The sequence below is a fragment of the Xenopus laevis genome, chromosome 9_10L (genome assembly GCF_017654675.1).
Source record: "Xenopus laevis strain J_2021 chromosome 9_10L, Xenopus_laevis_v10.1, whole genome shotgun sequence".
Lineage (NCBI taxonomy): Eukaryota > Metazoa > Chordata > Amphibia > Anura > Pipidae > Xenopus > Xenopus laevis.
The window spans coordinates 103749092-103771066 of record NC_054387.1 but is presented as its reverse complement, the minus strand read 5'-3'; the positions used below and the strand labels follow the sequence as shown (position 1 = coordinate 103771066).

At 39.8% G+C, this 21975-nt stretch overlaps 2 protein-coding genes across 3 annotated transcripts in view; one reads left to right on the top strand and one right to left on the bottom strand.

Annotated features, from left to right (window-relative positions):
- The window catches only part of ccp110.L (centriolar coiled-coil protein 110kDa L homeolog), a 35453-nt gene extending 29173 nt beyond the window's left edge, over positions 1-6280 (bottom strand). The window contains exons 1-3 of the mRNA XM_018236347.2: positions 6104-6280; positions 4105-4171; positions 288-435 (exon numbers count right to left, since the gene is read on the bottom strand). Of these exons, the coding sequence (XP_018091836.1) occupies positions 288-425 (138 nt within the window). The 5' untranslated portion in view covers positions 426-435; positions 4105-4171; positions 6104-6280. The remainder of the gene's footprint in view (positions 1-287; positions 436-4104; positions 4172-6103) is intronic.
- A 113-nt stretch (positions 6281-6393) lies between these two features.
- The window catches only part of gde1.L (glycerophosphodiester phosphodiesterase 1 L homeolog), a 28624-nt gene continuing 13042 nt past the window's right edge, over positions 6394-21975 (top strand). The window contains exons 1-5 of one of the 2 annotated variants that reach the window (XM_018234552.2): positions 6394-6804; positions 10248-10423; positions 11280-11385; positions 19277-19369; positions 20844-21055. In XM_018234552.2, the coding sequence (XP_018090041.1) occupies positions 6532-6804; positions 10248-10423; positions 11280-11385; positions 19277-19369; positions 20844-21055 (860 nt within the window). In that variant the 5' untranslated portion in view covers positions 6394-6531. The remainder of the gene's footprint in view (positions 6805-10247; positions 10424-11279; positions 11386-19276; positions 19370-20843; positions 21056-21975) is intronic. The other variant, NM_001095204.1, reaches the window with a different exon arrangement.

Sequence of the window (21975 nt, the reverse complement as noted above, 5' to 3'; positions counted from 1 at the left end):
TCCTGTGCTCAGATTAAACCTCCAGGGCTAGGGCTTGAGCATGCTCAGTTTGCTCCTCTCCCTGCTGTAATCAGAGCACAGAGCCATGAGCGAGCAGGGAGAGACTCAGGTAGAAAGTAATATCGCAACAAGCTAATATGGTAGCTGCTATCCTAAACAAACAGAGAAAGCTTCTAGAGCTGTTTATTTAGGTATGGTAAAGCATTCTGCAGAATAAATGTAGTGTTGTGGATTCCAACATTCAATTATCGTCACAGTCAGTATTTGTGGGTTTGCAAAGGACTTACCAATGGAGAAAGCACTGCAACACCATGGAACTTGATCACAGACAACCTCTGTTTGTTTACGGATATGTCATCATGGAGAATTTCCTTTACTTGGATTCTGGCTAACTGTTTCTTGCAAAACTCTTCATATGGCTCCATGGTCCCAAATCTGAATTTAAAAAAAGCAGCAAAACTGTTTTTTTCAAGCTCTTTTATGATATATATTTATTTTATTAGTGGTGTTAGATGCCAATTTTCTTTCCACATTTTTATTTACTATTCCCAAACAATTGTCATTCAAAGTTAACAGAAAACAGAAAAGCAACCCAGCATGACTATTTAATTTGAATGCCCATCTCAGACGCCTCTGAGAACAGAACACAAATAGCCCGGGGCTACGAAGAAATCCATCATGTTGGCAAGATAATGGTAGGTGACAGTGTGTCTGTTTTTTGCTAGCAGAAGTGTTTTAGCGCATGGGTATCAGAGATGACTATTGCATAAGAAGTGGTGTTAATAGAGTTTACTATGGAAAACATGACCTCTTACCAAATGTATTAGCTTGTTACTACATGTTGCTATGTATTTACTTTTTATTGGAACAGTTCGGAGAATAACAGAAGCACTTCAAATCTAGAATAGTAAACATGGATTGCCTGGAGGATCGTGGATTTTTCAGTTCAGTAATTAAAGGGGATGCAAACCCAAGGTGGAGCTATATAAATACTAGGAATTAAATAAAAATGACATTTGGCCAAATGAAACTGTTGGTTTTCCAATACATGTTCATTAGAAGTTTTCAATAGCTTTAATGGTATGTTGTCATACAAATCTATCATTTTGCCACATGAAGGGGCCCATTCACTAAGCTCGAGTGAAGGAATAGAGAATAATAGAGGAAAAAAAAATTCGATTTTCGAATGTTTTTTTGGCAACTTCGACCATCGAATTGGCTACTTCGACCTTCGAATCGAACGATTCAAACTAAAAATCGCTCAAATATTCGACCATTCGATAATCGAAGTACTGTCTCTTTAAAAATTTCTTCGACCCCCTAGTTCGCCACCTAAAACCTACCAAGGCCAATGTTTGCCTATGGGGAAGGTCCCCATAGGCTTGCTAACAATTTTCTGATCGAAGGATATTCCCCTTCTCTCTTCATACTGCCTTTTACACAATTCAAAAAAAGTTGGACCAGTGCTGGTCAACTTTCTTTAGTGTTGGAGTAAATGGAGAGTATCATATGTTACATATTGCAGAGCCAGATCTTGTGGTGTGTAAAGCCACAAGAAAACTGGGGGCAATAAAATCCATTGTGTGCCTACAGTTGGATAGCAATGGGCTAATACCATATCATTTCTTTGCAGTCTTGCTAATAACACAATATTTAACATAGAATACATTTATAAAAGGGTATACAGTATAATGGATATAACCCAGACATAATACGTATTTACAATAGTAAACACATATGTCTGGGTTATATCGGTACCTAACAGGCTTAGATTTCTGGTTCATGTTTTGTTACAATTTTATACACAAAATTTATAATACACAACAGCCATAAATATCTTGTAAATTATATATATACAGTAAAGTCAATAGTTCGAATCAGAGCTTAGTGATTTAGTGTGTCACATGCCTAAATGAAACTTGTGTATTTATATAAAAAATAATATACCCCCTGTGAAATATAAGGATATTGTCACATCAGCATTCCATGACCTGTATCAAAGCACTCTGCCTGTGACCTTGTGGCTATATATGGTCAAGGAACTCCTTTGTGATTCCCAGTATCCTAATACTTAACAATAGGTGCTAATCAACAATCTTGGAGAAATGGATGCTTGAATTCGATGTAAAGAAGTCCAGGCATTGAAGGGATTTATTATGAGCAGTATCTGATGTACAGGTATAGAATCCATTATCCAGAAAGTTCTGAATTATAGAAAGGGCATCTCCAATCAACAAATAATTGTAATTTTTTAAAAATTGTTTCCTTTATCTCTGTAATAATAAAACAGTACCTGGTACTTGATCCAAACTAAGATATAATTAGTCCAAATTGGTGGCAAAATAATCCTATTAAAGTTTATTTCATTTTTTCAGCCCTAAGTGTGTTAGAAGTGGTGTAAGAATTACAGGTATGACAGCAGAACACTTCCAGATTTTCTGGCACAAAACTTGCATTTATAATACGGTGCTGTGCTTACCTGACCAGAAAAGCCAGTTTATAAATCTATGAATATCTCTGGGATCAAGAAATTATAGTTAAATATGCTGACTATAGTGTTATGACATCTGAATTATAGAGCTACTGTATATTAAGAATTAAAAAAGGCCTTTAAACTCTGTTTATTTTTAAGATGGTTGGCTGTATATTTAGTATTGAGTAAAGTTGCAGCTAATACTGTGCATTTTATGTAATAATAAATCCTTATTTATTATCATTATTACACCCCCCCCCAAATAACTGATTTCAGAATATCTTTTATCCAAAAAAAAAAAAAAAAAAAAAAAAAAGAGAACTAAGTCCCCATCCTACAAGTTTTAATAAATGTTTTTATATGCAACACAAAGCGTTAATACATACATACTGGAATCAACAGGAGCAGACACATTTCTATTTATGTGGAAAAAGGTGGATATCTCTAACCACGCTGTGGAGTTAAAATTAAAGGATGGGCTGGATTTGTTCCCTTTTAAAACTGATATATTTAAAAACAGAAAATGATAAATAAGTGCCTGTGTTACACAAAGTATCTGCAGGGTGGGTAGGTTTTGGTTCCAAGTAAATCTTATTACAGCCCTGGGGATCTGGTTTTGATTCCAACCTGGGAACTAACTGCAACTAACTTCCAATCTGTGAGTTTCCTCTGGGTACTTCAGCTACCTCCCACTTTCCAAAACACATATAGGCAGGTTCTTATTGCATAGGTCTGTAGTGTATGTACTAGAGACACACCAAATGAGTAATTCTTTATATTGGCCGAATACCAAATCTTTCACAAAACATTTGACCGATTACTAAACGAATGCCAAACTGTAAGTTGAATATAATTAAATTTAAGAAAAATATAAAATTTAATTGGATTATCCAGAGCTTTAAGGTGGCCATACATGCACTGCAGATATTATAGTACAGGCATGTCCAAAATCAGGCCCGGGGCCAAATGCGGCAAGTTACATACTTTTTTAGGACTGAAGGTGTCTATAGACGTACTGATGTGCCAGTACTGTAAACCTAAGAAGTCTTCGAGAGCAGCGCGTCATTACGTGCCAGTACGTGTCTATTGCTAACACCTTCAGCACACAGGCAGCATTATAGACCAAGTGGCAGATCATTTCACTAATGTGCCCAAATATTACTGTTACGGCTATGTGATTCCTTGTTTAAATTAGTTAAATGATGTTAATGGTTCAAAGAATGTCACGCTGAATGGTCGGCCCCCACACATTTTCACCTCACCAAATCTGGCCCTTGTTGCAAAAAGTTTGGACACCCCTGTTATAGTATGAAGCTTTTTTGCGATATTCGGTGCTTGTATGGCAGGGATATAGGTCGGCGTATCAATCTTTTAATACAGAAACCTTTGATCGGCCAGGGATACTGCTGAATCGGTGAATAGAGGTAGAATTCTATTGTTTCTATCTGTTTATCTGATGATTCAGATATCTGATCATTCAGATATAAAAATAATGCAAGTTCAGGTGAGTGTCGGTTCTTGACTGAAACAAGTATGCATAAGGACCACTACAACAGAACAGACTGATCATTATAAAAAATAAGCAGATATATAAAATACTCTAGAATAAGAATATGTTGAGGAATACACACCTGTGTTTATTTGGCAGATGGAAAATACTGATGTACTTGTACAGAAGAAAAGTATATTCTTCTTATTCTGCAAATCAAACAAAGATAACATCATGCACTGCAAAAAGAATAGGGTTACTAAGAAACGGTACATTAAAATGTACTACAACTGAGCTTGCGAGAATATATTAACATTTTAGTTAGCCACAGTTACACTGACCGATTCCTATGCCTTTAAAAGCATACTGGGAGATGTAGCGAAACTATAGGTGGAAGTGCAGTTTCCACAAGGCTTGGCACAATGTTTAGGCCTCACTTGTAAACCAGACAAAGACTCACAAGTGGGTCTGAAACAATGCTTCTAACGCATGAATCATAAACAAAAAAGTCTTTTTTTGGCAAGTCCTGTGTTGTGACAAGTGTTTTTTCTATGTCACCTCTTGTGCAAAAAGGCATTTGCCTAATTATATCGAGTGTACGCAACTTTATTTCACACAGACACAGAAATATAAATCAAAAGCCAGTAGATGTATTATTGCATAGTATGTACAACCAACGTTTCGGTCCCCATTGAGACCCTTTTAAAAAAAAAAACAAATGGGGACCGAAACGTCGGTTGTACATACTGTGCAATGATAGATCTTTTTTGACAATGCAAGTTGTATATATTGGTTGTCTGTGCACAGGGCAGGGTTCCAGGTTGGCGGTTTTCCAGCCAAATTGGGGTACCAAATTAAAGCCCAGGCGGGTTTGAAAGTACAAATTAGCCATGGTACGGATTTGGGCTACTTTATGCGACTTTGGCTGGTTTGTACTTTGAAACCAGCCAGAGTTTTATTCTTGCCCTAATGTGTCAATCCTGTGTCTTCCAATGCATGTTGGGTAATGTCGTTTTCGTTTAACAATTTACCAACTGCCAAGTTTAATGTAAGACTACAATACCCAGAATGCAAAGGGCCTGACTTTTGTAGAAGTCGGGAGATACCAGATTTTGGCCTCTGTATCCCAGTCTTCCATCACTCTTAAGCATTTTTGCATTTTCTGGCGACTTTCTTAAATTTCAGACAATTTTGGGGCAAAAATCTGCTGGCCACCAAAATGTCTATAGGTTGAGCTGTTTTATACAAATATTTATTGAAACTGTACATGTATTAGGGCCTTATGGGGCCCTTATACCTCCTGGGTCCCTCTATGTAGTTACTCTGTAGTCAAATCTGTACCATTTTGCGTCATGAAAAAATTTGCCAATCTGAAAAAGGCATTTTTTCATATATATTACCTTTTAGACTTTTTTCACTGCACATATCGTGCTATTTTGGGGCTACTTTCGAATTTCCTCTTATCTAGTCTTGGGCTGGTTTTTTAGCCGACTTTGGCTGGTTTTGAAAATTAGACCTGGCAACCCTGAAAGTAGCTTGATGGAGAGTGTCGCTGTCCAGGCCTGGACTGGGAGTCAAAATAGGCCCTGCCATTCCAAGTACACAGAGGCCCAAACAGCCCCCTACCAGCCCACTATATGGTAACTTTCTATGGAACCATACAACAGCCCCTCTGGCATTTGCCAGAACCCACAGATTGCCAGTCTGGGCCTGGTGTTGTCCTATGAATAGTAGATGTAGTCCCAGTGAGTGGTGCCACACAAATGAAATAACTCTCATACCAGTGGTTCTATTTGAGGACTTCACTGAGCAGATATCTATACACTCTCTTGGATATAGTATCTCATATCAGTGACTCTATTTGAGGACTTCACTGAGCAGATATCTATACACTCTCTTGGATATAGCAACTGAAAAGCAGATGAATTGCCATGAAAGGGATCCCCCATCTGATACAATTGTGAGCTCACTTTCCCACGAGGTCGTGCAGCAGCCCCACAACACGCTGAACTGATAAAGTTGTACAAGGCATTCCAAAATTCTCCTTATTATACAGTACCAGCTCCCAGCATCCTCGGCGAGACACCATTTAGGAACTACACCGGCCGTTATATGAAAATAAAGCCATTCTTAGTTCTTACCCAGCACTCAGATGAGACGACATTCACAGAAACATTGCGACTCCCCGACGCCCTGCCCAACACAACTCCACACTTTCTGTTCAGTAACAGAACAATGCAGAGATGGCTCCGGGCAGCTGACAGTTCAGAACCCGCCTCCGCCCCGCCATATTTTGAGGTCCCCCGCGGCAACAACAGCGCCTGGCAACGGGCAGCAGATACACGCCCCGTTTTTATTTGTAGGAGGGACTTGTGCGGGGCTAGTAGACAGTTCCGGGTTGCTGGGGCGTGGTTATTGCTTGGATTAGGCACTGGGGCTTCTGAACTACAACTTCCAGCGTTCCCAAGCCGGCCGCACATACATTGGGACGCTGGGAGTTGTAGTTTTTAGAACGTCAGGACGCTTGATTTTTGTTTAGAGGGTCCGGTTTCGTGTCTGTGGGTTCCGTATGGTTTTATCTGCCCCCGCCATGCTGTGGGGTGATGGCCTGTTGGTTTCATTCAGTACCATTTTCCTTGTGGTGCTGTTACTAACGCGAAACCCGTTTGTTTCGTCCATATTTACCGGCTGTGTCTATCTGCTGCTGTTTTTCTGTAGGTTCGAACCGGTGCCACAATCCCGGGCCCTGCAGGTGCTCAAACCAAAGGGGAGGGCGGCTCCGGTAGCCCACAGAGGCGGGGGACACGACGCTCCTGAGAACACCCTGGCAGCCATCAGAACCGTCAGTACCTTTTCTCACTTTAATCCCAAAACAAATGTCATTCTAAGCACCCTTCCAATATACATTCATTAAAGCTTTCTAGTGTCCCAGTGGCATTGCTATTGAAAGCGGTATAGGTTGGTCCTTAGTTGTTCTCTGCACTGCCGGTTCTGACTTTTGAAACAAAGTAGCAGACGTTGTACTTTGAATGTACTTCTGCATTTACATATACCTTCAAAACCACTTGAAAAGCTGCTTAGAATGTCATTTGTTTTGGCATAATGTCCCCTTTCATTCAACTGCAACTCTCCATTTATTGCTTTAGTTTCTGTATACCTTCAGCATCAAGGAAAAATTTTTGTATCTTGTGTTGTGGGCAATAAACCTTAATAATATTTAGTTAAGGGCAGCGACACATGCTGCGATTTGGGGAGATTAGTCGCCCAGCGACAAATGTCCTCTTCTTCGGGGCGACTAATCTCCCCAAACTGCCTTCCCGCCAGCTAGAATGTAAATCGCTGGCGGGATGGCACTCGAAACGCTTCATTTTCCGAAGTCGCTCTTCAGGGGGGGAGTGGTCTTTGGAAAACGAATCGCTCCGAGTGCCATCCCGCCGGCGATTTACATTCTAGCTGTGGGAAGGCAGGGGAGGCAGTTTGGGGAGATTAGTCGCCCTGAAAAAGAGGAGATTTGTCGCCGGGCGACTAATCTCTCCGAATCGCAGCGTGTGTCTCTGCCCTTAATATCCAGCCAGTTACTAAGTAACCAGTAAATGTTCCAGCTCTGATTGGTTTGCGCACAAATTATTCTTTTCGATGGCTAAAATATTTGCAGCTGCAGCTACAAGTGAGGCTGCCAGATGGCATTGCTGTAGTTAAAGGATACTTTATAGAGGACAATAACAATAGGACAATCACAAGCCTGCCCCTTTTGGGTGTAGTATGTCTCATTCAATTTGGCAGCTGTCACCCATGTGTATAATTATAAATATGCTTAGATGGATGTTCCGCACAAGTAGAGAGTTATGACCTCATGTCTATTTAAAGGGCTTCTGTCATGATTTTTATGATGTTGTTTTAACTTGTTTACACTGTAAATAATTCACTGTACAATATAAAATTCCATTCCTGAACCAGCAAGTATATTTTTTTTAGTTGTAATATTGGTGTGTAGGCGCCATCTCAGGTCATTTTGCCTGGTCATTTGCTTTCAGTAAGAGCCAGCACTTTAGGATGGAACTGCTTTCTAGCAGGCTGTTGTTTCCCCTACTCAATGTAACTGAATGTGTTGCAGAGGAACCTGGATTTTACTATTCTTAGATCTACCAGGCAGCTGTTATCTTGTGTTAGGGAGCTGCTATCTGGTTACCTTCCCATTGTTCTGTTGTTAGGCTGCTGGGGGGGGGGGGGTGAAAGAGGGGGTGGTATCACTTCAACTTGCAGTACAGCAGTAAAGAGTGACTGAAGTTTATGAGAGCACAAGTCACATGACTGAGGGCAGCTGGGAAACTGACAATAACTAGCCCCATGTCAGATTTCAAAATTTAATATAAAAAAATCTGTTTGCTCTTTTGAGAAATCAATTTTAGTGCAGAATTCTGTTGGAGCAGCACTATTAACTGATACTTTTTTTTAAAAAAGAAAATTTCCCATGACAGTATCCCTTTAAAGAACGGAAAGCCATAAATATATGGCTGTAATTAGCCAGCCGACATTTAAACGATGCTGGATGCTCACATAAACGGACTTACTATGCAGTATGAATGTAAAATATGTAAAATTGCTCTGTTAACAGGGTGGTTCACCTTTATTTTAACTTGTAGTATGTTATAGAATGATCAATTCTATGAAACTTTTCAATTCGTCTTCATTATTTATTTTTTTATATTTTTTTAATTATTTGCCTTTTTCTTCTGACTCTTTCCAGCTTTCAAATGGGGTTGCTGAGCTCTGTAAGGCTACAAATGTATTGTTATTGCTACTTTTTATTACTCTTCTTTCTATTCAGGTCCTCTTCTATTCATATCCCAGTCTCTTATTCAAATCAATGCATGATTGCTAGGGCACTTAGCAACCAGAAAATACAAACTGGAGGGCTGCTGAATATAAAGCTAAATAACTTAACAACCTCAAATAATGAAAAAATGAAAACCAATTGCAAATAGGCTCAGAATTTCACTTTTTACGTCATACTAAAAGTTATCTCAAAAGTGAACAACCCCTTTAATTTAATGATTATTGTAACAACAGCTCCACCTCCTGGTCAGGTCTTCTAACTGCATGGTAGTGAATAATATGAAACTTGTAAATGTAAAATGCGAAACCTTATCCACACCCAGTCCTAATCTGCAAAAATTTAAAGGAGTTGTTAATCCTTTCAGATTACTTTTAGTATAATGTAGAGAGTGATATCCTGAGACAATGTGCAATTGGTTGTTATTTTTTATATTGTTTGTGGATTTTGAGTTATTTAGCTTTTTATTCAGCAGCTCTCCAGTTTGCATTTTTAGCAATCATACCAACAAACGTGGCCAAATGAGGCCTATGGAAATCTGTCAGGCGAGGACTTCAACAACCCGCCATTGTGGTCCTTGTCCAATGGGATTTTCCAATCCATCCAATAGGTATCCAGCAGATTTCAGATTTCATACATGGCCAATAAGTTGCCAAATTGGTCTCGATGAATTTAAAGGAAAGCTATACCCCCAAAACAATGTAGGTCTCTATAAAAAGAAATTGCATAAAACAGCTCATATGTAAAACCCTGCTTCATGTAAACAAACCATTTTCAAAATAATATACTTTTCAAGTAGTATGTGCTATTGGGTTATCATAAATAGAAAATTGCCATTTTAAAAAAACAAGAGCCACCAAACAAACAAACAAACCATACTTGTTAGGTCACATGAGCCAATTAACTGACAAAGTTCTGACTTTTGCTTCAACACTTCTTCCTGTTACAGTTAGCGGTGTAGTATTTCTGGTCAGGTGATCTCTGAGGCAGCACACAGACCATCACAAAATGGTGGTTCAAGGCAAGAGATATAAAAGGGCAAGATTTACTTAAATATATATATTCCAGTTTGGTAAGATTCTTTAATATGCCACTTAATATGATATAAACTATCTGTTGCTTAACTGCTCATTTTGGGGGTATAGTTTTCCTTTAAGATCAATTTCAACACTTGCAATACAGATCAAGAAGACCAATGAGCAGCCAACCTATGGTGGCCATACACCGTTAGACTAGAATGGGCAGATACCATACTAGAGATGCAATATATGGCTTTCTTGGAATTATGTTACTATTTATTAATACATATTTAAGAATCAGGCTTGTAGGGAAGAAAACCATGTCAGTATGCTGCTGTAAAGCCTCCTATAAAGAGCTTTCTATATTATATATAAAATTTTGCCCGTGTCCCTGTTCTTTGGGCAGTTTATCACTCTACCATCTCTTTACAGGCTGCACAAAATGGTGCAACTGGAGTCGAACTAGATTTGGAGTTCACTGGAGATGGAGTTCCTATCCTCATGCATGATGACACAGTGGAGAGGACAACAGATGGGACTGGGAGACTGCAAGATCTCACCTTTACTGATATCAAGAAACTCAATGCTGCAGCCAAGCATCGCTTGTGGTGACTATGCTAAACACCCGTACAGTTATAGATACGAATGTACTAACATATCAGGGCAAAGATCTGCTCACAGCTGTCCACTTCACTTTCAGCATTTGTCTTCACTTTCAGTGCAGTTATGAACTGAAAACCCACCTTATATTGCTTCAGATAAATGTCCCTACCAGTATAAAGTGACAACACCTTAAATGCAGATGAAATGTTCATTTGTTTTTTTTTCTTTTGGCAACTTCTGGCTACACTAGGTTACCTAATGCAGTTGAAGGAGTGACTTTTTTTCTGGAAAGGACTATATAAGTGAGACACCATCAATGTTTGGGGATACTGTTGGCAATATTCATCTTTGCACCCTTCTTTTCAGAATTTGTGCTCCAGCTCCCCCACTCAGCACCAACACTTGTATAAAGGCTGGAGTGACTAAATGTGTAACATAATAGCCAGAACACTACTTCCTGCTCTGCAGCTCTCTTGGTTTCCACTGATTGGTTACCCTGGTTACCAGACAACAACCAATGAATGACTTGAGGGAGGGGCACACGGGTCATATTTGTTGCTTTTGAGTCTGAGCTGAATGCTGAGTATCAATTGTAAACTCATTGAACAGTTATGTCCCATGTGGCCTCCCTTCCAGTCACTGACTAACTCAGAGTTATAGAGCTGAAAAGCAGGAAGTAGTGTTCTGGCTATTATATTACACATCCAGTCACTCCAGCCTTTATACATTACATTTTTGCCTTACTAACTCTATTAGAAACATGTTTTTTTTTCTTTGCACAGGCTATCTATTTACCCAGTTCTTATTTTCACACTGAACTGTTCCTTTAAGCTCTCTATTCATTTTAAAATCTGATTTCAGGAATATGTTTGATGGAGAGAACATTCCTACTCTGAAGGAGGCAGTTAGAGAATGTTTGCATCACAATCTGACAATTTACTTTGATGTCAAAGGCCATGCTGATCAGGTAAATAACAAAGTGTTTGTGTGTGTGTGTGTGTGTGTGTGTGTGTGTGTGTGTGTGTATATATATATATATATATAAAAATCCGAAAAAATGAGGTGCACACTGGGAACTTTTGTTTAGTTTAAAAGTTCATTTTATTAAATATAGGTTAAAAAATGTATAGGTCAACGTTTCGGTCTGTTCCTGAGACCTTTATCAAGACCATTAACACACCATAAAACATATTGTCCATAAATAAGTAAAACCAATTAGCACTCACCCAACCCCGTATCGCCCCTTGGGACATGTGATGCGTAGTTCCGCCCCTCTCAGGGGTTAAACCTGTCACCACCTGAACCACATGAAAAGAAAGAAACAAGATCAATACAAAATTGTCATTATATACATAATAACTAAATCGCAGACTTTTTACTCCCGCACAGGATATATTGCACTTGTAACAAAAAAGAGTAACAGTGTAACCCCTATCTTTGTTGCAAAAAACACAGAAGAGAGCAATACTCATTCAGCCCTGCTGGTGCTAAAGTGTTCAGTTTCTTGATCCAAAATGCTTCGCGTTGTAGCAGCATTTTAGATCTATCACCCCCTCTCCTGGGAGGGGGGATATGGTCAATCGCTATATATCTGAAGGTAGGTACCCTATGACCAACCTCAAGAAAATGGTTAGCCACCGGTTTATTTGTATGGCCATCTCGAAATGCTGTGCTTATTGCAGAACGATGACCATCCATTCGCAGGCGTAGGGTTTGGTCGGTTTTGCCTACATATGATAACCCACATGGACACGTGATCATGTAGACCACATGAGTTGTGGTACATGTAATGTGATGTCTTATTGCAAATCGTTTGCCTGTTTGTGGATGTAGGAAGCTGCTGCCTGGTGTCATAAATCTACATGAGGTACAGCAAGGGCACTTAAAACAACCTGGTTTGTTGTTACTCAACCATGTAACTTGGCGTGTTTGATAACATTTTACTGGATCACTTTTAACAAGAAGGTCTCTCAGATTTGTGCCTCTCTGGTAACAGTTCATAATGTTCTTTGGAACCACCTTACTCAGAGCATCATCAGCCTGGATAATGGCCCAATGATTTCTAATAGTCCTATTCGTCAAATTGGACCCTGAGGTGAATTTAGTGCTATAGACAAAGTGGGACTTTTTAGTATCACAATAGGGAACTGTCACCCGATGTCTAGCTGATTCTAATGCCCTTTGAAGCACATAATCTGGATAGCCTCGTTCCTTAAATCTATCCCACATCTCGAGTAGCTGATTCTCTGCCACTGATTCATTTGAGTTATTCCTTAAAACTCTACAGAACTGTGAAATGGGTAGTGATTTAATCATGGACTTCGGATGGCAGCTGTTATAGTGGAGTAGTACATTTTTGTCCGTCTTTTTACGGTACAAAGTAAAATCAATATGTTCATCTTTCTTCAAAAGTTCCACATCCAAAAAATGTATACAGTCAGTGTGAATTTCATAAGTAAATTTAACAGGGCTCTCAAGTGTATTCAAATCACTGACCATCCAGTGGAACTCTTCCTCCGTCCCACACCAGACGATAAGGATATCGTCGATGTAACGACGGAAGAAAAGTATCTTGCTGCCATATTGAGGTATGATTGCAGTCTGTTCAAACTGGTGCATAAACAGGTTAGCGTATGAGGGTGCCATGGCTGCCCCCATCGCCGTCCCTGAAACCTGTAGAAAATAATTATTTTCGAAACGAAAATAATTCATTGTTAAAGACAGTGTTAGCAGTTCCAATATAAATGCAATAGGGGGTCCTCCATATGAATCGAGCGCTTCCAATGAGCGTTTGACTGCCTCAACCCCCACATCATGTGGGATACATGTATACAAGCTGACTACGTCCAGACTGGCCAACAAGCATTTTTGTTCCTTCGGAATTTTTAAAGCTCTTAAACTTTCTAACAGGTGTGGAGTATCTCTCAAATAAGTAGGGGTGCTTTGTACTACAGGTTGAAGTATAGTGTCTAGATATATACAGATAGGGTGAAGCAGAGAGCCCCTACTGGACACTATAGGGCGCCCAGGCGGATTTTTCATATCTTTATGCACTTTAGGCAAAGTATAGAGGATTGGACAAATGGGAAAGTCTTGCTTCAAATAATCTCTTAACGTTATAGTAATAATTTGATCATCAAATGCTTTATCAATCACTGCATCAATTTGGGATTTGAAGCCAACAATAGGGTCCCTTGGCAATCCTCTATACACATTTACGTCTGATAATTGACCCATTATTTCTTTTCTATAGTCAGAATAATTCAAAAGTACTATGCCTCCTCCCTTGTCAGCCGGGCGTATAACCAAATTCGTGTCATCCTGCAGCGATTTAATGGCCGCTCTTTCCATCTGTGTAATATTATGTCTTGAAGATTCCAAAGGAAAATTAGTCATAATGTCCCGCTCAACTGCTTGTTTAAAAAGTTTAATGGTGGGGTGTATAAGTGGAGGAGTAAAGGAACTTTTCAGACGAAGTTTAGACACATCCTGGGTCTGTTCATGCGAATCTTTAAAGTGTTCTTTAAGGCACAAGCCCCTACATAATTTAAAGAAATCAATGTCCCAATCCAAAGAATTAAAGTGACAAGTGGGGACAAAAGACAACCCCTTACGTAATATGCTCACCTCTGCCTCTGTCAGTGAATGGTGGGACAAGTTGAAAATCGGCACTTCTACAGTCTGTATCCCTTTCCTCTTCTGCCCCCGCCGCGTTGGGAACTTCTTGTGCGCCCTTGGCTTATCGGCGGTTTGTCGCTTACAGGATGGCGCTCCTCCAAAAAAGGCACCGCAGACGATGGTCCAGGGACATGTGCGCTGTTTGCCGGCGTCTCCGTCATTCCACTGACAGTGCCGCTTACCTCCATGGGCCGCTCGTCTCCCTCTGAATCTGAATATGCTTTATGGTGTGTTAATGGTCTTGATAAAGGTCTCAGGAACAGACCGAAACGTTGACCTATACATTTTTTAACCTATATTTAATAAAATGAACTTTTAAACTAAACAAAAGTTCCCAGTGTGCACCTCATTTTTTCGGATTTTTGGATGCAGCAATGGACGGTAGCACCTGGGTCACTCGCGTGGAGTAGTGGAGTGCTGAACGATTTGGACTATATCTGAATAAGTGTCTATTGCAAGACAGTAAGTTTAAGCACCCCTACCAACTTTGGAACGACAGCACGAGTCGGCCTGTTTTTCTTGAACACTCTCAAGACCTTTTAGAGCTCCAGAATGGAAGATTTTATAGATCGAGCATTTTTGTCGAATGACTATGCCGAGACTTGGCATATTTCAGAGGCAGACGCAGACCGGGTGCTTTGGCACCAAACACATACAGAATTATCATGCACTGTGAATGAAAAGGATATAGCAATCGAATGGGAGAGGTTGAAACGGCGTGAAGTGGATTTAGACCTCCACGGGATGTTTCTATCGGATTATTATAGAGCAAGGCGGATCCCACGTGGATTCCGTATCCGCAACGTACCGACTATTGGCAGATCTAATCCAGAGTTCTGCAAGAAATGGATTGGGGTGTTGAATAAATGTTCCTTGGACTTAATGATCCTGGTGATTGAAGAAGTATCTACCGAGATAGTAAAGACACGTAAGTCCTTGTCTGCACATGAAACGGAACATGTATCCATGTTCAGCGGGGAAGAAGTTAATGCTGCACTCACCAAAGCACGCACAGCAATTGACGGCTACAAACAGGAATTATTGCGATTTAAGAAAGAAAAATTACGTCGGGTCAATGAGGACTACTCTAACTGCCGTGTTTACAGATGGCTAAGCGGGGAGCGAGACCAGCCACAAAGACAGGGGCGCTTTAGACGAGCTCCGAGATACAAACTTACAAAGCCTTTAAATACCGTCGACAGCAGTTCGGGTGATTCAGAGGGAGACGAGCGGCCCATGGAGGTAAGCGGCACTGTCAGTGGAATGACGGAGACGCCGGCAAACAGCGCACATGTCCCTGGACCATCGTCTGCGGTGCCTTTTTTGGAGGAGCGCCATCCTGTAAGCGACAAACCGCCGATAAGCCAAGGGCGCACAAGAAGTTCCCAACGCGGCGGGGGCAGAAGAGGAAAGGGATACAGACTGTAGAAGTGCCGATTTTCAACTTGTCCCACCATTCACTGACAGAGGCAGAGGTGAGCATATTACGTAAGGGGTTGTCTTTTGTCCCCACTTGTCACTTTAATTCTTTGGATTGGGACATTGATTTCTTTAAATTATGTAGGGGCTTGTGCCTTAAAGAACACTTTAAAGATTCGCATGAACAGACCCAGGATGTGTCTAAACTTCGTCTGAAAAGTTCCTTTACTCCTCCACTTATACACCCCACCATTAAACTTTTAAACAAGCAGTTGAGCGGACATTATGACTAATTTTCCTTTGGAATCTTCAAGACATAATATTACACAGATGGAAAGAGCGGCCATTAAATCGCTGCAGGATGACACGAATTTGGTTATACGCCCGGCTGACAAGGGAGGAGGCATAGTACTTTTGAATTATTCTGACTATAGAAAAGAAATAATGGGTCAATTATCAGACGTAAATGTGTATAGAGGATTGCCAAGGGACCCTATTGTTGGCTTCAAATCCCAAATTGATGCAGTGATTGATAAAGCATTTGATGATCAAATTATTACTATAACGTTAAGAGATTATTTGAAGCAAGACTTTCCCATTTGTCCAATCCTCTATACTTTGCCTAAAGTGCATAAAGATATGAAAAATCCGCCTGGGCGCCCTATAGTGTCCAGTAGGGGCTCTCTGCTTCACCCTATCTGTATATATCTAGACACTATACTTCAACCTGTAGTACAAAGCACCCCTACTTATTTGAGAGATACTCCACACCTGTTAGAAAGTTTAAGATCTTTAAAAATTCCGAAGGAACAAAAATGCTTGTTGGCCAGTCTGGACGTAGTCAGCTTGTATACATGTATCCCACATGATGTGGGGGTTGAGGCAGTCAAACGCTCATTGGAAGCGCTCGATTCATATGGAGGACCCCCTATTGCATTTATATTGGAACTGCTAACACTGTCTTTAACAATGAATTATTTTCGTTTCGAAAATAATTATTTTCTACAGGTTTCAGGGACGGCGATGGGGGCAGCCATGGCACCCTCATACGCTAACCTGTTTATGCACCAGTTTGAACAGACTGCAATCATACCTCAATATGGCAGCAAGATACTTTTCTTCCGTCGTTACATCGACGATATCCTTATCGTCTGGTGTGGGACGGAGGAAGAGTTCCACTGGATGGTCAGTGATTTGAATACACTTGAGAGCCCTGTTAAATTTACTTATGAAATTCACACTGACTGTATACATTTTTTGGATGTGGAACTTTTGAAGAAAGATGAACATATTGATTTTACTTTGTACCGTAAAAAGACGGACAAAAATGTACTACTCCACTATAACAGCTGCCATCCGAAGTCCATGATTAAATCACTACCCATTTCACAGTTCTGTAGAGTTTTAAGGAATAACTCAAATGAATCAGTGGCAGAGAATCAGCTACTCGAGATGTGGGATAGATTTAAGGAACGAGGCTATCCAGATTATGTGCTTCAAAGGGCATTAGAATCAGCTAGACATCGGGTGACAGTTCCCTATTGTGATACTAAAAAGTCCCACTTTGTCTATAGCACTAAATTCACCTCAGGGTCCAATTTGACGAATAGGACTATTAGAAATCATTGGGCCATTATCCAGGCTGATGATGCTCTGAGTAAGGTGGTTCCAAAGAACATTATGAACTGTTACCAGAGAGGCACAAATCTGAGAGACCTTCTTGTTAAAAGTGATCCAGTAAAATGTTATCAAACACGCCAAGTTACATGGTTGAGTAACAACAAACCAGGTTGTTTTAAGTGCCCTTGCTGTACCTCATGTAGATTTATGACACCAGGCAGCAGCTTCCTACATCCACAAACAGGCAAACGATTTGCAATAAGACATCACATTACATGTACCACAACTCATGTGGTCTACATGATCACGTGTCCATGTGGGTTATCATATGTAGGCAAAACCGACCAAACCCTACGCCTGCGAATGGATGGTCATCGTTCTGCAATAAGCACAGCATTTCGAGATGGCCATACAAATAAACCGGTGGCTAACCATTTTCTTGAGGTTGGTCATAGGGTACCTACCTTCAGATATATAGCGATTGACCATATCCCCCCTCCCAGGAGAGGGGGTGATAGATCTAAAATGCTGCTACAACGCGAAGCATTTTGGATCAAGAAACTGAACACTTTAGCACCAGCAGGGCTGAATGAGTATTGCTCTCTTCTGTGTTTTTTGCAACAAAGATAGGGGTTACACTGTTACTCTTTTTTGTTACAAGTGCAATATATCCTGTGCGGGAGTAAAAAGTCTGCGATTTAGTTATTATGTATATAATGACAATTTTGTATTGATCTTGTTTCTTTCTTTTCATGTGGTTCAGGTGGTGACAGGTTTAACCCCTGAGAGGGGGCGGAACTACGCATCACATGTCCCAAGGGGCGATACGGGGTTGGGTGAGTGCTAATTGGTTTTACTTATTTATGGACAATATGTTTTATGGTGTGTTAATGGTCTTGATAAAGGTCTCAGGAACAGACCGAAACGTTGACCTATACATTTTTTAACCTATATTTAATAAAATGAACTTTTAAACTAAACAAAAGTTCCCAGTGTGCACCTCATTTTTTCGGATTTTTGGATGCAGCAATGGACGGTAGCACCTGGGTCACTCGCGTGGAGTAGTGGAGTGCTGAACGATTTGGACTATATATATATATATATATATATATATATATATAATCACACAGCAGTTAAGGTGTTAGGCACTTGCTGGTACTCTCATATTTGAATGCAGCAATAAATATTGTGCTCACTTGATTTGATTTTGTGGTCATGAGCTAGCAGGTATGTGTTAGCATTACAGGTATGTGTTCACAAGCCATTAATTGCAATCAGCTTGGGTGGGCTGAATCTATAGAGAGTGTTTATAGCTGTCCAGGGGCAGGGACAGTCCTTTTTGTAGAATTCTAGTACTTGTCCTCTCTGCCGACACTTGTGCTTTTAGGATATGATGCATTTGTTTTGTAGAGAATGGTTACTCTATAGTTGGGAGAATTTCTTTAAAAAGCCCAGCTGGCAGGTCAGTTATGTTTGGGGAGCATGCTTATTTGTTGTGCCAGACATTTTAGGCTGCATTACTGATACATCAAGGTTTTTTATATGTGTGTTACCTTGATATCGGGTAAAAGGTGCCATTACCAGCTATTGGTGTGCTGGGTCTGGTTTATTAAAGGGGGGATGAAAAAGTCTGAAAATCACTGGAATAAGATTTTATTATTCTTTAAGGGCTGTTCACTTCAGAATCTACCACCGAAGCAGTAAGAAGCTGCAACTAGCCATATCTTAGTGTACACTCAAATCATTTCAAGTGGTTTGCCCACCCCTGATTTCATTAGCTTGCTATTGCGCATTCATCCATATGCTATTGATATTATTCATTCTTTTATGTTTCATTACTGACCCAACACAACCAGTTTACAGTTACTGGAAGTTTTGTAAATACTTTTACACTTGGTGAATTTACTACTATGATCAAGATTTTAGAAGTTATGATGGTTTCTTAACATAAGTGCTGCGATGTCAAGTATAAAATGACATCGGTATAACCAATAGCAGCCAATCACCAAAGATCCAAATAACAGTTGTGATTTATACATTTGTCAGAGTGTATACTTTTTATTAAAGCTCGTTATTGTTTCTGATTATTAAAGCATACCCTGAACTTTGCCAATTGTTTAATATGAATTATATACTTTCAGGCAGCTGAAGCCCTCAGACATCTCTATGTCGAGTACCCAAGTTTATATAACTGCAGCATTGTATGTTCCTTTGAACCTTCTGTTATTATTAAAGTAAGTACGCTGGTGTTGTACACAATTCTGTGTCCACACATTACATGTAAGGAGGCAATCCTGAATTTCAGTGATGCCCTAAGATTTAAAAAAAGCTTTGCAAAAAAGAAGCAGATCTAACAACTAAAAATGAATTGTGCTGTATGAATATAGACCCTACAGAAAAAAGATGTGTCTGCTTGCAAAAAAATAAGAATTATAAGAGGCATATTTATTAACTTTGGAGACAAACATCCCTGGTAATGTTGCCCTTAACAGCCAATCAAATCTTTGCTTTTGTTTTCTAACTTGTAGGCGACTGTTGAAATCTTAATTGCTGATTGGTTGCTATGGGCAACATCAACGGTGATGTTTTTCTGTAATGTTAATAAAGTGTCTGAAAAAGAATGTGGATATTATGCCAGTTTCATCCTCCTAACAAAGTACAGCAAAAGCACACCATGAATATATACTGTTCAATAAGGGGATGTATCAGATCACCTCCCAAACATTTTTCCTAAAACGTTGTAGATAATGGGATAAAAGCAGGGAACCTTTCCGCACTGAATTGCCCTGCTGTGCCAAACATACATTTATTAGATTTTTTTGATACATCCAGTATACATTAGGGATGCACCAAATCTAGGATTCTCTTTGAATCACAGATGGTTACAGTGTGGTGGCTTTGCCAAAATTTGTACGTGAATATAAGTGTTCATATTTGGTTTGAGATTCAGGCAAATATTTAGAAAGGATTTGGTGCATCCTTAGGCTAATGGGAGATGGGTCATTTTCTCCGCTGGTATTTTGTTGGGCACAACACACATGCATTCATGAAGCAGAAGACGGCAGATTCTTCCATTTGGCTGTCTGTTTATTGTCAGGCTGCAGTGGTTTAACTATAGAGTAAGTAGACCCCCAGTCATGGGGGGGACTGGTATGCTTTCTCTGTAGAAATAAAATCCCCCCTCTCTGCCACTCTTCTTCTTTAAATCTTGGTGTTCTTACATGCACGAGCATGCAGCAGGGATGGGGGATTACAGCGAGGTCATGGGAGCAGCTCCGGGCATGCTGGGCCCCTCTGAAGATTCTTTTGGCGGGGGGCTTGATGCAAAAATTATCTTCTGTCACAAAATGGCATCATTTACTAAGAAAGGTGCTAAACGGTACCAGTGTAGATATCAATATTGAGCAATCAGCAATTGATTTGGGACAGTTTACTAAAAGTTAGAAAATCAAAGTAAAGAGCTAACTGGTAACTATCAATGCATTGGTGCAAATTAGTATCAGTATTGGCTCAATCAATCCTAGCATTACCAACCGAAGCTACTTAGTAATTTATCGAAAACCAAGCCAGAACTTTGCAGATAAAAAGTATCAACAACTATTTGGAAAGTGTAAAAATAAAATCTTGGCACATCTTACCAACAATATGGTGCACCATATGTCAATTCCAGCTCTTGTGATTGTTTAATCAGATGCCTGTATTTTCCAGATGAGACAAGCAGACAGAAACGTTGTCACGGCTCTGACGCACAGGCCTTGGAGCCTCAGCCACCTTGGAGATGGCACCCCACGCTACAACACCATATGGAAACATTACTGGTACATCTTAATGGATGTCTTGTTGGACTGGGGTCACCACAACTTCCTGTGGAATCTCTGCGGAGTCTCCGCTTTCTTAATGCAGAAGAATTATATTTCCAAGTAAGTTCTGTTGTCTCCCAAAGGCTTTAATGGTTTTCCAAATACCCTCGCAAATTATATGCGATAGCACGACATTATTAAAAAAACATAAAATCAGCAAATCCTCAAAATGGGATAATGTCGTTTCAATCATTTAAATTTGCATTAGGTAGGTCGGTAAACAAGGTAGAAGATTATCCTCAGCTATACTTTGATTTGAAGGTATTCTATCGAAAGTTGCACAAAGTTATACACGATACTGGGTATTCATAAAAAACCTAATTATAGTCACTTCACTTTATAAAGGGTATAACATTCATTGAAGCCATTGAGGTCAAAGCTGTTAAACCGTAAAACATCCAATAAGAATCTCCTATATCAAACATGTCCTCCCTGTTCCCGTCTCTGCAGTTTGCGTTCATTTGCTTTACAGCCTTTAAGGGGCAGATTTATCAAGGGTCGAATTGAAAATTCTAAATGTTCGCGTTCTGGTTTATGGTCAAATAAGGAGTTATTCAAATTCGATTTCAGTTTTTCAAAAAATTAAAATTGATTTTCGAGATTTATCATACTCTGGCTATTTAAGAACTCAAATTTGACTATTTGGTGCCTAAAACCTGCCGAATTACTGTATAAGTCAATGGAAGACTTCCTGGGATCAATTTGGTGATGTGTGCATCCTTCCTGACATTCGAGTTTTTTTTAGGAGAATTTGTTTCGAATTCGATTCGAGTTTTCGGGTAGATCCTATTCACCAGAGTTTAAAAAAATTTGATTTTTATAATACATTTCGATTGGTCGAATTTCTAGTTCATGGGAGATTATGGGAGTTGTAAAAGACTCGAATGAATTCGAAAATCGACCTTTGATAAATGTGCCTCTAAATGTTGAGTAACAGACTTAAATACTTCACTAAAACGTTTTCTAAATAAGGGATCCTA